We start from the raw sequence: 16,445 nt of genomic DNA, 5'->3' as shown, positions 1-16,445 counted from the left end.
TGGCCTAGTCAGAAAACAGCTACTTAAAACTTATGTAAGTAGCGAATGCACCAGAAAAGAGATGAGCCACATATATTTTAGTAAGCTCTTTGTTTCATCATTAAAGACCTTACCCTCCTTGCACTGTGGACACTGCGCATCTGCTCTGTTACACGGGTGTACCCCCTCCACTCCTTGGGTGTCTCCCATTGTGATCTGCAACTGGAAAAAGACAAGATTTTTCAGTCATTTCTAGACATCACATTACTTTGGAATAAAATAATGCCATAAGTGAGTCGCATGGAAAGACAATTCCATCTTTAATACATTCTGAGCTGCCTTTATTATATTGTTCATTGCTTTTTACACCATACATTTTGATAGTGTTTACTAATGACCTTACATAAAAAAAAACATTTTTTTAATTAAAATATTTAAAAAATGTTAAAATTCATTTTCTCAGCCTTCATGAAAAGATATTGCATGCTGTTTATGAAATTATCACTACATCCAGTTCAGTGTCGGCTAACAAACCATAGTGATGGACATTTTGGTTTACCTTACTGAATCAGTTCTTTCAACAACCCATTTAAGAGAATTCATATTTTTGATTTGTTGGATTCATTTTTAGGATTAGATGCTGATGCATATGTAAAGTCGTGGGGAACAGTCCCCTTATGACATGGGCAATTTCCACTCGCATGACTCCTGATTCTCGTTCACTACATAAATATAATTCATATGACATTGTAATGTTTCACTGCATAAAGCATGAAAACATATTTAAGATGCAAATTTATATAAGACATTAACTTACAGGATCACAAGTGAATGAGAATTGCTAATTGATTGCGGGTAATGATTCAATTCATGAATCTAATTAGACTGACTCACTCACTGACTGACTCATCACTAATTCTCCAACTTCCCGTGTAGGAAGAAGGCTGAAATTTGGCAGGCTCATTCCTTACACCATACTTACAAAAGTTAGACAGGTTTCATTTCGAAATTCTACACGTAACAGTCATAACTGGAACCTACTTACGTACATATATACGGCCATAGCCTGCAGCTCAGTCGCCGTGCGAGGTGGAGTTACGTCCCTCATCGTCACACCTCCCATGTAATTGAGTGCCTGCCCATATAAGACCATCCGTCAGCAGCTATCCAATAGACACGCTGCCGCGAAATATTCGTGGGTGAAGGACTGTGCTTATGCAAACAAAGATGAGACGGCCAGGGATAGACTAGTGTTTGGAACAAACTCAGCAAAAGTGCGAGAGAAACTTTTAAGTGCCGGGTCTTAGCTAACATTAAATAAAGCCGTGGACATCGCAAGATCACACGACATAGCACAAGCACAGCTGAGAACCTGCGATGCATGCACTCCGAGCGGCTCACGTGAACTGCCTTTGCAGGACTGGGAAAGGTAAACCTGTGCATGTAGTGTGTGATGTCTCAGATAAAGAGGAGGATGAGCTATTTATTGATGCAGTAGGAAAGGAACAACCTGCTGAATCTGAACAAGCCTTTGTAGACATATCAATAGGAAAGCAAGGTGTAAAGCTTAAGTTTAAATTAAGTTCATAGACATGCTACGGCTAAATATTTGCAGGCAAATCCACAACTTAATACCAGGAATGACTGTTAAACATCTTAGATTCACGAGTGCCAATTTGGGTAGTGAACACTTCGATGAATGAAACCTGTTATCTTTACAACGGTTGACAACGAAGATGAGATGGTCAGGGATAGACTAGACAAACACGGAATGTAACTTGAACACAGCACATCTTCCAAATACGAACCTGATTGAAAGAAATAATGATAATCAAATCCTTGATGACAGCAACACTCATAACAGTGACAAAACAATTACATTGACAATCATGTTACGTTATTTTTAAAATGTTTCCTTTTCTTTTTAATAACTTCTTTAACACACTACTTCGCTGTGAAGCGCCTGGTATTTTGCTAGTTAATCAAATAAACGAGAATCATGGACTTGTTCTTGGGTAATCATTTTTGCATGAATCAAATGAATGAGAATTGTGCATCTTGTTTTTGGGTAATGATTCTTTCACAAATAAAATTAATGAGAATCATGCAACCAGTGCACAGGAAATGATTTCATGAATCAAATGAATGAGAATCATGGTGATTTGCTCTTGGGTAACGATTCATTCATGAATCAAATAAATGAGAATCATGAGATTCATTCTCAGGTAAACATTCAGTTCGAACTTAAGCGAATCAGTAAATGATAAGTGTCCACTGCAGTTGTAGGAACTTGGGAAGTTCTCAGGTGTTAAGCCTCTACAAGTCAATGAACCATAAAAAACTGTGAACTAAAGTAAAGTTGAAAGCAAATAAATATTAGAAATTAGAATAACATTTTAATAATATTCACTTTTGTGTAACTAATTTGTTGAAAGTACAAAGAGACATAAATGTATGTTATAATATTGTTTATATAGTCAATTTAAAGCAATTCCAATAATAAATTTTGCAAAACATAATAATTCATTCTAACATAAATGTTTTATTGCTGTATTGTACTTTTATGATGAATAAGACAATCATCAGTGATAGTGTTTTCGTTCACTGATATTGATATAGTTTGAACTGAAAAGAATCATAAGTGAAGACAATCAAGACTAGTGGTTCTTGAGCATGAGCTTTTAACATCAATTAGTGTAAGCAAAATGAGAGACACTGGTAACATGACACAAGACACGGATGCACTTTAGCACTCCTGTTGAGTTCCACTAAATTTATATGTTTGTGCTTGTGAATCAATTTGTATGATTCAATGAAAAGTCATTAAAAATGAAATAATTGTTTATGAATCACCTATTACTGCCCTGCAAAAGGCTTTATACAGGTAGTCCCCAGGTTATGGACATCCAACCTACTACATACGAACAGGGCCGCAGCTGCGACGCATACACCTCAGTAACTGCCCCTCCGTCACCTTTGGCCTGGGGACACTGCAAGCGCTGGCTGGACGGAGTCTGGAGGGGGCGATTTTGCAGCGCGCAAAGTGTTGTGTACCTAGGGCGGCTCCCGGCAGCAAGTGGCTTCACTGCCCAACCACCACACACGGCTGCCCCGTTTATTCTCGGTTGGTGGCTGGTAATGCTCGATGAAGGCGGGGGTGGGGGGGTAGGGTCGGGTCGATTCCGGTCAACAATAGCATTTATTAAATTTATGTACCTGTTCCAACTTACATACAAATTCAACTTAAGTATAAACCTACAGCCCCTATCTTGTACATAACCTGGGGATTGCCTGTATACAAAAGCTTAACTAGTAAATACAAAGAGTGAAACTCTGTAAGGAAGGTTGGGATGGTGGACACAATGTCTGTCAGTTGAATTCGGGGCATAAACTATGCAGAAGGGGGGCCGCTAAAATAGAGAATTACATGGTCTAACATCTGGAAGACAGACTTCCATTGTGTCCAGATCCTTGTCCAATCCATTTATGACACCCTATCAAGTCCAACTGTCCTTTTCATCTGGAGAAAGAATGAGACACCTTCCTGACCTAAGTGCTCTGGAAGAGCATCAATGAAATACCTTCTAAGCAGCTGCCAGAAAGCTCTTGGGTAAGACCAAAATCACTGGCACTATGGCCAAGTGTTCAATGCAGTTGCTAACGATGTAACTGCAGTCAATACACCAGTAAACATAAACATTCTCCAAAGAAGACCACTCCATTTCCCAAGGCTGTAGAAATGCCACACTAACAGCCAGTAATACACACTGTTGTTCTTTTTACTGTACAGCTTCAGAATGGCACATCAAAGTGGACCTGGAAAAAAGACTGAGATTTCCTGAGTGCATAATTGTAACAATTTTATGTTCAGACATGATCATCTTGTCAGAAGCTACCAAACAACTGATTATGCTGGAGCTCACAGTAACCTGGGAGGAGCACATGAGGAAGCAAACAAAATAAATAATGCTAAGTACCAGGAACTGAAAGAGTTGTGTTAGACTTACACCTAGTAAACCCGCTTTGAGCCAAAATTGTGGGCTGTCAGGGATTTGCAGCAAGCTCCCCCTGTAGAGTATTCAACTTGCTGGGTATTAGAGATGCTGCAAAGAGAACAGGAATAAAATCCATGTGGAAATCCACAAGGTGGTTTTGGATTATGAGGAAAGAACTGTGGACTGTTGGTGCTGTGATGCAGGCTTGGTCCTGATCAACCCCAGCTGGTCACCTAGATGAGGATGTATGAAACCCGAAACACCCAGTGACCCTAGGTAACATCACTGAGAATGCACAGAAGAACATACGGAGGATGTATTTTGAACCTGTTTATCACTCTTTAGACCGGTTTAGTGACTCGGGGTCACAGAGAGTCAGAAGCCGAGGCTGTTTTTAGCAAGTATGGCTTAAAAATTACTTTTATTTTACTCACTATGTTTAACTCATTTGACAAAACGAGCTTGCTAAAGGGTTAGGAACCAGACAGTTCAAAGTTTAAATCAATTTCAACTTTTCCACTTCTAAGTTACCTCACTACAGTAAGAAGGTTATGTGGTCTAATAATGCATGGATTAGTAACCAGGAGACTCACAGATCCAGCATGGTTCTGCCACTCACCTAGCTCTGTACTTAGAAAAAGGGGTTCATAGCCTGAGAATTACATGAGCTGGAAAGTGGGAAGCACCAAACATCCATATCAGCAAAGTCACTGACACCCCTAGACACCCCCACCACAATCTTCAGCAAACAAAGCATCTCCGACATCAAACCTCTGGCAAGAAGAGATTCCCCACAGGTTGAAACCTGGATGCAAACATGAAATAGATGGGATCTGGCTGTCTGATTTGAAGTGCGGCTTGTTGTCACAGCAGACTTTTTCAGACACTCACAGACTTAGTCAGCTCTTGCTTGAGGCTCAGTTTTTGAAGGCCACGTCGAATGTGGATTCCTGAGGAGAACTGGTTCTAATTAGCCTGCTGAAGCAAAAGAAAAGGGCTTTTTCGCACCCAGGCTGCTTGTTAACTTGTAAATGAGGCCATTTCTCAGGGGCTGGTCCTGACAGATGAGAGCTAGGAGTTGGCAGGGGAGGGGAGGGGGTGACTTGTTGAGTGGCAGCCTTTGATGTTGTCGTCGCTCCCCAGGTGTGTGGCGCATACGGTCTGACGCTGAGCTCTAAACGCCTCCCACTCCCTACCCTTTTCTCATCCTTCACCCCAGCAACATCTTAAATATGCACATATTCAGCAAGCACCCAGCCGACTCCTCTGTCTGCATGATGGGAACAAACAGATGTCTACGTCCCTCCTCCACCCCCTCAAAAAAACATCCCTCTGATCTTTCTGTAAGTTCACAGCGGGCCGTCTTAGGAACATGTGTGGACGAGGTGCTCTCTCTGCTCTTACTCCTAAAGCCCAGAACATCTGAACAGCCCAACGACTGGCATTTAGTGGATCATTGACTTTTGGAGGCCTGTTTCCTTTTCCAGTTTTAAAGCTAAGGCTGCCATAAATGTTTAATGTCTTTTCTTATGTGCCTGAAACACTTTGACCAGTTACAATTCACAGGCTACTGCCCCGAATAGACATCCCGCGATTACCTGCTCCCGTCATGGACGTTAAACCAGACATAACCCCTCATTTAATGTGATAAGAAAGCACGGTGGGCACAAGATATAAGCGCTCAATCAGTATTTGTTAGGTATACACTGTAATGGCTGTCATTTTGAACCCTATCATCAAGTGCTTTGCAGAAGTGTTGATAATTCTTTATTGTATAAAGCATCTTTCAAAATTGGCACTGTCACACAACATTTATAAAACCTTAACAAAAGAATTTTTTATAAACAAAAATAATTATTTGCTCTATATAGCATTTCTGTCAAGGTCATACTCAACGTGTTTACATGCACACACAAACTAGGATAAAGTGAGTAAAATGGTTATGGCAGAAACCTGTTTTCTTAAAAACCCACCTTTAAATGTGTAAGTCCACCTATGGAGTTCTCCTTTGGCAAAATACTCTGATGTCATTAAACTGTCCAAAAAAAGAGTTAAACACCCTCATGGGCTGCTGTGAATCTGAATTCAAACATGAAGCCGGTGTCTCCTGAAAGTGTGGGGAACATTACTTTTCAAAGAACTTAACAAAATGATCACTAAATGCTTATTTTAGCATGATGAACTGGAGCCCTGTCCAGGGTTGGTTGCTGCATTGTACCTGATGCTGCTTTGGATTCTGTAGTCCTTGAATTGAATTAAGTAGGTTTGAGGATATTATTTTTATAGTGTTATTAATATGAATTATTCTATATTTCTTTTTCAGAATAAACAACATCTCTGTACTGTTGTAAAGAAGGGACTGTTAGGGTCTGGAACTATAACAGAAATGGTGTGATGCAGGACAAGTGTGTGATGAAGATGTGTAAAGGTTGGCGTTGACAAATTAATTACCTTAACTTGTTTGATCCTGATGGGCTTCAGGTTGGTTTCTGATCTCAAGTTGGAGAGTTGAGAAGAGCAACCAAGTGCATCCCAGGACTTAAGAACATGTCATACTGTTAACAGACTCAGAGGATTAAACCCATTTAGTGTTGAGCAGAGGAGAGTGCATGGGGCCTAATCCAGGTTTTTGGAATTCTCAAAGGCATTGATAAAGCAGATCCAACAGAATTCTTTCAACTTATCAATGAATCATGTACTCGAGGACACCAGTGGAAATTAGGGGAAGTGTATTTCTGACTGAAGCCAGAAAGCACTCCTTTACTCAAAGATCTTTGGGATTCTGGAACAAACTAATGAGCCCTGTAGTTGAAGCAGAAACCTTGACAACCTTTATGAAGTGTCTAGATGAGATATTGTGACAATGGCTGAACAAATAAGCTTGATCTCCCTTTGTTTGTCAAATTTCTTAACTACTTATGTTCTCTGTCTTCTTGGGAAGTAGCATTGCCTGAATGTTAGGCAACACACCCCTTTGAGAGATGGTCAACACATCCAGCAACTTATCAAGCTCATTGTTGCTACACAGAGCTGGGTCTAGGTGGTGAGGGATGATTCCGATTGCCTTGTTGCGAGTAGTATCACTGGCTAACTCAAGAATTTCAGTAGTCAAGTATTTGAGAACAGCAGCCAAGTCGAAGGGAGCACCAGTGCCCAAAATTGCCTTTCTTCAGAAGCTGATGAACATGGCTGATTGGGAACTGCAAACCACCTCAAGAAGAACAAGTCTTTGCCTTGCCATGTGGTTTACCCCAAGTCTTTCCTTTTGTGGACATCTTGAGTTGCACACAATAACTCTCTGCAGTAGGTAATGTCAGATGGTTTATCAATGGCCACCTGTTGCCTCATACACTGTACAAGTAACCTGAAGTTTACATGGTGCTTTAAGTAGCTGTTGAGAGCCAGGCTTTCAGAAATACCTGGAGCCAACAGGTGGGACTCTAACCTGTGGACCTCAAGAACCATCAGAACACTTCTGGAGCTCTCTTACTAATTGTTTCAATGTCTCTTCTGGTGAGAAGAAGAAGAAGAGAGCACAGTATTTCACGAAGGGTCAGGGAAGGTGGGAAGACAGCATATCTGCAAGGTTTGGGAAGTATGTAAGTCCTTCAGGCACCCCATGCAGTATTAAGGGGGAGAATCTGAACAGGCAAGCTCAGAGTGGCACTAAGTCATATATACTGTATATATATATATATGTTACTTTGTATTCTCCCAGAATACAAACCCGTCCTTGTGTTTGTTTCATTTAAGGCCTCGTCACACTACACAATTTTTGCAGTGACTTTTATTTACATTAATTACATTTAATTGAATTCTGGGCAGCAGAGGACAGAGCCTATCAAAATGACAGTATTGATATTTTTACACAAATGACATTAAAAGTTAATAAAAACAACCCAAAAAATAAGGAGACAAGAATGTACATATATCAAAATCTCAAAATAATCCTAACACAAACAGGCCAGAAAATACATAAAATGATCAGCAATTGCGTATAACTTATTTTGATACTTTGTTCACGAGGGAGGGAAGAATGGAGCATGAGATCGACAAGCGGGCTCTGCATCGGTCTGTCGTGGTGAAAAAAGAGCTGAGCCATAAGGCAAAGCTCTCAATTTACCATTCGATCTACATTCCTACCCTCACCTATGGTCATGAGCTATGGGTAGTGACCAAAAGAACGGGATCGCGAATTCAAGCGGCTGAAATGAGTTTCCTCCGCAGGGTGTCTGGGCTTTCCCTTAAAGATAGGGTGAGAAGCTCAGTCATCCAGGAGGGGCTCAGAGTAGAGCCACTGCTCCTCTGCATAGAGAGGAGTCAGATGAGGTGGCTCGGGCATCTGATCAGGATGCCTCCTGGACGCCTCCCTGGCAAAGTGTTCCGGGCACGTCCAACTGGGAGGAGGCCCTGGGGAAGACCCAGGACACGCTGAAGGGACTGTCTCCCGGCTGGCCTGGGAAAACCTCGTAATTCCCCCGGAAGAGCTGGAAGAAGTGGCCGGGGAGAGGGAAGTCTGGGCATCTTTGCTCAAGCTGCTGCCCCCGCGACACGACCTCGGATAAGTGGAAGAGGATGGATGGATTATTTTGATAGTTAAAGTAATAGTAAGATAGAACAGATCCATCCATCTATCTATATGTGCTGTACCAGTATGTGATTTGTGTATAATTCCCTGCATAATAAAGAGATATTCTAGGCGGCATGGTGGTGCAGTGGTAGCTCTGCTGCCTCATCACAAGAAGACCAGAGTTCAAGTTCATACTCCCTGCTCGGAGTTTGCATGTTCTCCCTATGTCTATTAGAGCTTCATCCCGGCGCTCTAGTTTCCTTCCAAAGACATGCAGGTTAGACTGATTGTTGATTCTGAATTGGCCTCTGATGTGATGGACTGGTGCATTGTCTAGGTTTTGTTCCTACTTTGTGCCTGATGTTTTTTGGAATAAGATCCAGCTTCCCCTAAAAACCCTGCTCTCGAAAAGGATGTTTAGAAAATGGATGGATGGATAATTATTCTTTATTTTATATGGTATTCATCAACGTTTGACAGTCAAGAACACACCAAGACATTTAGATGTCACTAACTGCATGCAGCACATAGTTTGTGTTAGAAATCCATTCATCCGTTCAACCATTTTCTAACATGCCTACCCAGCTTAGGGACACAAGGAGCCAGTGCCTGTTCTGGCATCAATGGGCCCAAGGTGAAAATTAATCCATCACAGGGGCAAGCTCACTCACACAGCCCAACTGAGAATTACAAATTACTGTCAGAAAGTATATAAAAAATACACTTTATTTTTCGTCCCCCTGAATAATTTAAATTACTTTATTAAATAATTAAGTCTATTTCATGTAGCACCATTTATGGTAAGGATTATTAAGTGCTTAATAAAAATGTAAATGGTAACTCTTTTAGTAAGTGTTATCACAGAGCTTGAATAAACAATTTAAATTTTACATACTGTATATAGCACCTTTCCAAGTGAGTACTTCACCACTGAGAAGTCTTTCAGTGGTCAGTATTGCACAGCAATAAGCATAAGGAAGACACTCAAACCAGAGGGCAGGCATGATAAAAATAGTTACTCTTTATTAAATACAGTCTTTCATACCAAGCACTTCTAAAGGCAAACATAGGCAGAAACTGACAAAGATGGTGCCCCACAAAATTGTGATAATCATATGGACTTGAAAGTGACTTTAGAGGAGGTACTGGAGAAGAGCGTCTCCCATGTTCACCAATTGAAGGATGCTGGCCTTAAAGCAGTGCTGTCCTCTGTGGATTGGGCTTTACAAACCCATCTAGCTCGGCTTTATATTATTTTCAATACAGGGACCACTATCCACCCTTGCACTTCTGAAACCTTAACCCACTTTACATGCTGGTGAACACCATGTAGAGAAACTTTACAAATAGTATCTCCATCCATCCATCCATTATCCAACCTGCTATATCCGAACAAATAGTATCTCCCTATTATAAAAGGAAATTCTGGGACAAGACTTTCTCTGAGATAATTTCAACTCCTGCGAGAGATAATTTCAGGTCCCGCAAGACTTTTGCCAACAGCTTTTGACAAGTCCAGTCCTCCTCTCAAACATTTACAACCACGGTCCACTCACTTCTCATTTGTGTGAATACTGTTATCAGACAGAGTTCCTGCACTGTCAACTCTAAGCGGGGTCAGAAATAAAAGACAAAGAGTAGACGACAAAGTTGAACGTCGCAAAGAGGTTAAAAAACTTTGGCGTGATACACATGCAGAGCAGGTTAGAGAATATGAAAGTACTAAAATTAAAAAATCTCAAAAAACTGATAGTAAAGATCGCATTAATGCTAACAAATGGAAATTATTACTCGGTGAAATAACAGAACTGCGAAAAAAGATAGAATATATGGATATAGATGATATGACAGAAGTATGTAGATATTGTTTGGCTTTAAACGTTAACTCAGAGACTTGTAGATCATCAAATTCATGTTGCCATCAGGGAAAAGTAGTGTTTCTTCCCAATGAAGAGACCTATCTGCAAGAATGAAAAGATTTGTTGTTTGGTGAAAGTGAAATCCACATAAGTGAGAGGCAGAGACATGAAGTGGCCGGTGCGTAGCGCAGGCCAGGGTGTTGGTGAGCGAAGCGAGCAGGGGGCAAAGCACCTTAGTATTCATACAATTTAGGATTTTGTGGGTTGCACATCATCCCAGCAATATGGAGTGCAAAGTAGGAACCATTCTTGGGCAGAGTGGCAGTTAGTCATAGGACCCACGCATATACTGTACACATTCTTATCCATGCTTAGATGGGCTAATTTAGAGATGCCAGTTATTCTACAAGCACATCTTAGGGGATGTCACAAGAGGGAAAAAAAATATCAGGGAGAGGACAATCAGTGCACAAAGACAAAGACCAAGGATGACTTAAAAAGCCAGGATGCAGAATGCACCAGCACGAACCACTGAACATCATTCACAATATTCTTTACAAAACGTGAGCACTGACAGTGAAGTACCAGAGACTTAATGGTGGGATTTCAGCTAGTGCTAAGAGTTAAAGAAACCTAAAGCCAATGTCACATTACACTACTTCTAGTTGGAGGACACGTCAAACTTGAAGGACTGCAGTTGCTGATCTTGTCATCTCAGGATGACAATTTACACAACTAGTAATTGCTGGGGATGTGACGACTTCTCAGTACAGTTTCTCATTTCCAAACTATCATGAATTCTGCCATTTTTCTGGCAGCCAAAAACATGCTATCTGATGGATTTGGAACCTCTATAAAAGATTCACAAGTTAAGCCTCAATCTCAAATCTTTTTTTTTTTTCATTCTTTCGTGTTAGTTAATATACTCAACATCAGACAGATAAGCCTTTCTTCTGTTTGCAAATTCCAAAAGACAGCGTCCCACTTCCAGATGAGCACGAATTAGTGCCTTCCTCCATAACTTAGAACAAAAATCAAACCTGTTTATGTTGAGGTGAGTAGCAGACTGGTTGGACCAAGTCACTGGATATGTCACACTACAAAACAGGCACTAACGGGAGTGTGCCGCGACTGCGTACAACTCATTAAGATTCTCTAAATAAAGTTTGCATCTGTAAATCACTGGAGAAGTTCTGTAGTGTGACATGACCTTTAGTAGGGCTTTACCAGGATCCCACAATCACATGCATGAAGCAATACTGAGCTAGATGTCTGTAAGAAAGTTTGTTGTGAGAAGACAGCAAACGACACCCTTACTAATTTTTTTTTTTCTTTAAAAATGGTACTAACGTTTAGGTAATGGCACTACCCTCCAGGGGCACATTGAACAGGTGGCACAATTCTTCAGAAGTGCAATGGCAGTGAAAGCACATTTTTTAGCACAGCATTCAGAGAAAAAGAACAATCATCAAGACAACAAAGAAAAGTAGGAATTTTAAGAACACAAGTAAGAGAGATTTTCATTTAGGCAACTTAAAAAAATTATATTTTTTTATATAAAATTATATAATTTTTAAAATATATGTATATCTGTGTGTGTCTGTGTGTAATTGAAAGCAGCAATTGCTTTTTACTTTTCTCTATAAAACACCAGAAGAAAAAAAAACATTCTCGACATTGGTTGACACCAAAGAACAGTAAGAACAACTGTGAAATTTTATATGGCTTTACTCCAGCTGCAGGATTAAGGGTGGGAGCAGGTGAGAGACAGCATAGGCCTTTATCGAGAATCCTTTAGCAGCCCCTGAGAGGCTGTCATGGCTCCTCAGTTGAAGACTGTTCATCCGCCTCTTAGCGCAATTTTTTGTTTCCACTCATTCCTCAATGATACACGCCATCCCCTAAAGGCAGCAACTGCTCTGATGAAGAATCCTCAGCTTAAACTATGTGGCATTTGATTTCACCAGTGAAGCTGGAACAGCCAAAGAGTGATCCTACTTCTAATCCTAGAATTAGAAATCTTTCCCTTATATAGTGCTTTCCAGAAAGACCATTGTAACCATATTTTTAGAGTAATGAATCTTTACCATAAATAATCCTCTTCATAACCATACAAAAATTTTTACAAACCAATCAGTCAAGCTTTGCTGTCAGGCCATTTGTATAATTTGAAATAATCAGGACATTTTATGAACTGTGAGTTGACTTTGTTATGATGGCTTTTATTACATTTTTTGCGTGTCTTCTGTCAGAGATAAAATTCAGTTTGATTTCTTACTGTAGGGTTAGAGTTAGGAATACTACTTATTTAAAGATCAGAGGTTTCTCTGAAAGGCTAATTATTATTTAATGCCATTTTTGCCACCATTTTAGGGATAGCTGTGTGGTCATTACAGTGGCAATCTTTCCCATGATGCACTAGGAGTGTGGCAGGTGGCATCATTGATGCCACCGTATAAAGGTCACTGTGTGTATTCCTGGTTATCTGAAACTGATTTAAGGAGCAGTTTTCCATTCTTATTTTTGTGCAACTCCCTGCAATAGAAACAAGCTCTGTACTTTTGACTTCAATTTTTGGTTAGCAATTTGGCTTTGTAGAATTTTCTTCTGACTTTCAGTATCGACCCCTGCCTGTTATTGACTATGTCCTTTCCTCCTGATTATTGCTCATACAAATTTTTACACTGGCTACCTTTCAGTCAGTGAAGATTTTTATCTTGTATAATACCATCCATCCATTTTCCAACCCGCTGAATCCGAACACAGGGTCACGGGGGTCTGCTGGAGCCAATCCCAGCCAACACAGGGCACAAGGCAGGAACCAATCCTGGGCAGGGTGCCAACCCACCACAGGATACACACAAACACACCCACACACCAAGCACACACTAGGGCCAATTCAGAATCGCCAGTCCACCTAACCGGCATGTCTTTGGACTGTGGGAGGAAACCGGAGCACTGTATAATACCTTTCATAGTAAATACTCTTCTCTAGCAACTTTGCAGGGAAATACAGCAAAACATAACTTGGCTTTGTCCAAACTGCTATGTTTTCCATTTAAAAACTGCATTTTTAATTTAAAACAATCTTAGTCCATACTAGCATTTTCACATTGTTTGTGAATGTTTGTCTGCCCACACTAAAACAACCAAAAAATGACATAGATGTTTGCCTACACTGGGCATCAGCAGAAAAAAATCCTTAAAGAGATGGTACTGCTGCTGGCAATGGGATTTGCTATAAAACTGTACCAACTGATAATTTATTTGTCTTTTACACATTCAAACTATATAAAGCACAATTTAGATTTATACAGGTAAGCAACACAACAAGCCTTGCGGAAAGCAACTTTTCTATGTCTGCTATGTTTAAATATGGTGATTTCCATGAAGGGTGACCAATCAGGCATGAGACATTGTAAATCGGCAAGATCCAATCATGGAGGGGCTAGGTAATAAGTACAAACACATGATTAGAGTCTGTGTTTGCACCCACCCCTACTATAATGCTGAGCTGACATTTTTAAAAGTATACAGCTCTGGAAAGACTTTTTAAAAGCCTCCATTTTCAGGTGTTAGAAGCACTGAGGTGGTGTGGATGAAAGGCAAAAATGCAGATAAATGTCTCTTTAGTAGTATTGACGTATGCTTACTTTCTTGTATTGTCAGCTCTATTGAAAAGAGCCCTTTGGAGCCATCAAACTTTGCATTAATAAAAAGTTTCTAATAATAATGAGCTTTACAAAACCAACAGTCAAATTTTTCCTAATACAGCATTATCAAAATAAAACTTAGGGTCATCATTTAATAATATACCTGTATCATGCCAAGTACTAAAATATGTACAGAGAAAGTTGTTTTTACCTTGTATAGCATCATCTTTTACAGCATTATCACAAAGTGTCTTTACCATATATATTGATTTCTTAAAAAAACATAATGTTGACAGTTTTGACGGAACAGCCAAGCTTTATTATGATGTGAATTATTTGGTAAAATATTGAGTAACAAATGCAGCTACGTAAGGCACTATAATAATATTTCACTATCTGCTTCATTTGTAATTCACTACAGATCTTCCTAAAGCTGAGCAATAGATATGTGATTCCCATTATTACTATAATTATTTGATATTACTTGCCATTTTCTTCATATTTTACAAATGTTTAAAAGTAAAGCAGCATCCTAGGTACATTTATTGCACAATTACTGCTTTGTGACAAGACTTCCGTGAGACTTACAAAGCACTAATGACAGCATCAAAAATAAGAGCTACATGCAGTGCTTGGTTTAGTCGTTTACTTCGACATAAAACAAACTTTACTCTCTTATAAATAAAGGTGCCAAAGTAGTTTTTCTAAGTGATGCCATGTGAGGGTTCCAGAAGAAACCTTGATTTATTTAAATCCTTAACAGGCTCCACAAATAGTCAAAACTAGATGGTGTGTATAATAAACATTGTTTTATGATTTTTGACAGGGCTCTTGCAGCATACAGTAACACAGCCTAAGGTCAGGCTTTCTTGATCTGTTAGCACTCGGTTTGATAGCCAACTTAAAGATTTCAGTTTTGTCCACATATTACGAACTTTTTCAAAGCCCAGAGATCCAAATGCATATGTACGGAATGAAATGATTTTCTGTCAAGCAAATGTCCTAAGTGGAGCCACACAACCCAGTGAAGCGCCATTACAGAACCAATACTTTTAAGAGTGTAGCTATTAGTGACTAACAGAAACGCTGTGGCAAGCCCTTAAAGCTTCCGTTCCTAAGTGTTAGCAAATGAAAATTGACTGATGATGATAGATGTGTTTTAAAATAGCCAAAAATTTGACTTCATATTAACTGTAGTAACTGTTTGTCTTGGACACCCTTTTATGGCTGCCACTGAAAACAGCACTATATACACTATTCATGTGTAAAGTGTAAGATTAAAATTTATATCAAATACGATTTTTATCATCAATTTTCAGTTTTACATTACTGTATTTAAAGAATCCTTTGTAAGCACAAAACGTCTCGCAGCCAAACGGACTTATCATGAAAGATTCCGAGTTACTTTAGGCTTGGGCGCATTCAACGGTTCTTGTTTTAATAAAAACTGAGAAGAAGCGGGCCTTCAAATCACATACTCGGATTTTACTGTCTCTCCTTTGAAACAATTTAAAATGTCATTTGGGCAGCTAGAGCGCCCCAGGAAACGTTCCCATCAAAGAGGCCAATAAACACACTGGTATTGTGGCTCGGATTAAGCCGGAGAATGAAAGTGAACGCCATGAAGCTGTGCCGGTTCTCACAGCCCTGCTGGGAAATGAGAGCCGACGGGATCAGCGAAATCCTGAAACTGCAGCAAACCTAACTGTTTTAAGTGAAAAGCCTAAACCGTCATTGCGAAACTAAACCCCAACCCCCAACAAACAGCACAAATGAACCCACCGCTTTTACGTTTCACACCGTTTTCTTTTTGCAAATACCTAAGAGCGTCCAGCACTCCACGGCATTTAAGTTACAACTAGCCCGGTGGGGGACAAGCAGGCGGAACAGCAGTCAGACCTATCCTGCAAAAAATCAGCTAATCAGCTCGTAAAGTGGTTGTGGAGAAGCCCATCGTAGTGCTTTAGGACTAGCTCAAGTGAAAGACCCGACTGTGCAACAGAGACGTGTCACTCGCAGGCAATGAATACTTTCCTCAAATAAACGGCACATATGCCAACGAGAAAAATCAAATGCACAGTCCACACACGGATTAAGCTGGGGGGCTTCAAGACAGCTTTCATCTGACAGTGTACGACCTTTTGCCCCCCGCCTAACTGTTGTTTCTTGGGCTTTTTAATGTACGTATGTAAGACTTCATTTGAATTAAGGAGTGGTTAGTTACCTTCTGAGATAGTCGGGGTAACCTCTGTACTCATGCGCATTCGACCCATCCTGTCATTTCGTGATTCTCAAACCTAAGACAGAGTCGCGGGTGGCCGGAACCTTCATAAAATGTCGCTAATGTTTCGTTTGTTTTTTTTAAGAATATCTCGCAACACTTCTTTTT

At 40.1% G+C, this 16,445-nt stretch overlaps 1 protein-coding gene across 1 annotated transcript in view; it reads right to left on the bottom strand.

Annotated features, from left to right (window-relative positions):
- nradd (neurotrophin receptor associated death domain) overlaps positions 1-16,445 on the bottom strand; it is a 56,760-nt gene that overhangs the window by 24,466 nt on the left and 15,849 nt on the right. Inside the window, exon 2 of the mRNA XM_039737131.1 lies at positions 114-201. Within this exon, the coding sequence (XP_039593065.1) occupies positions 114-201 (88 nt within the window). The remainder of the gene's footprint in view (positions 1-113; positions 202-16,445) is intronic.

Source organism: Polypterus senegalus, chromosome 15 (assembly GCF_016835505.1).
Source record: "Polypterus senegalus isolate Bchr_013 chromosome 15, ASM1683550v1, whole genome shotgun sequence".
Lineage (NCBI taxonomy): Eukaryota > Metazoa > Chordata > Cladistia > Polypteriformes > Polypteridae > Polypterus > Polypterus senegalus.
The sequence above is the reverse complement of the archived record's forward strand: the minus strand, read 5'-3'. Positions and strand labels throughout refer to the sequence as shown.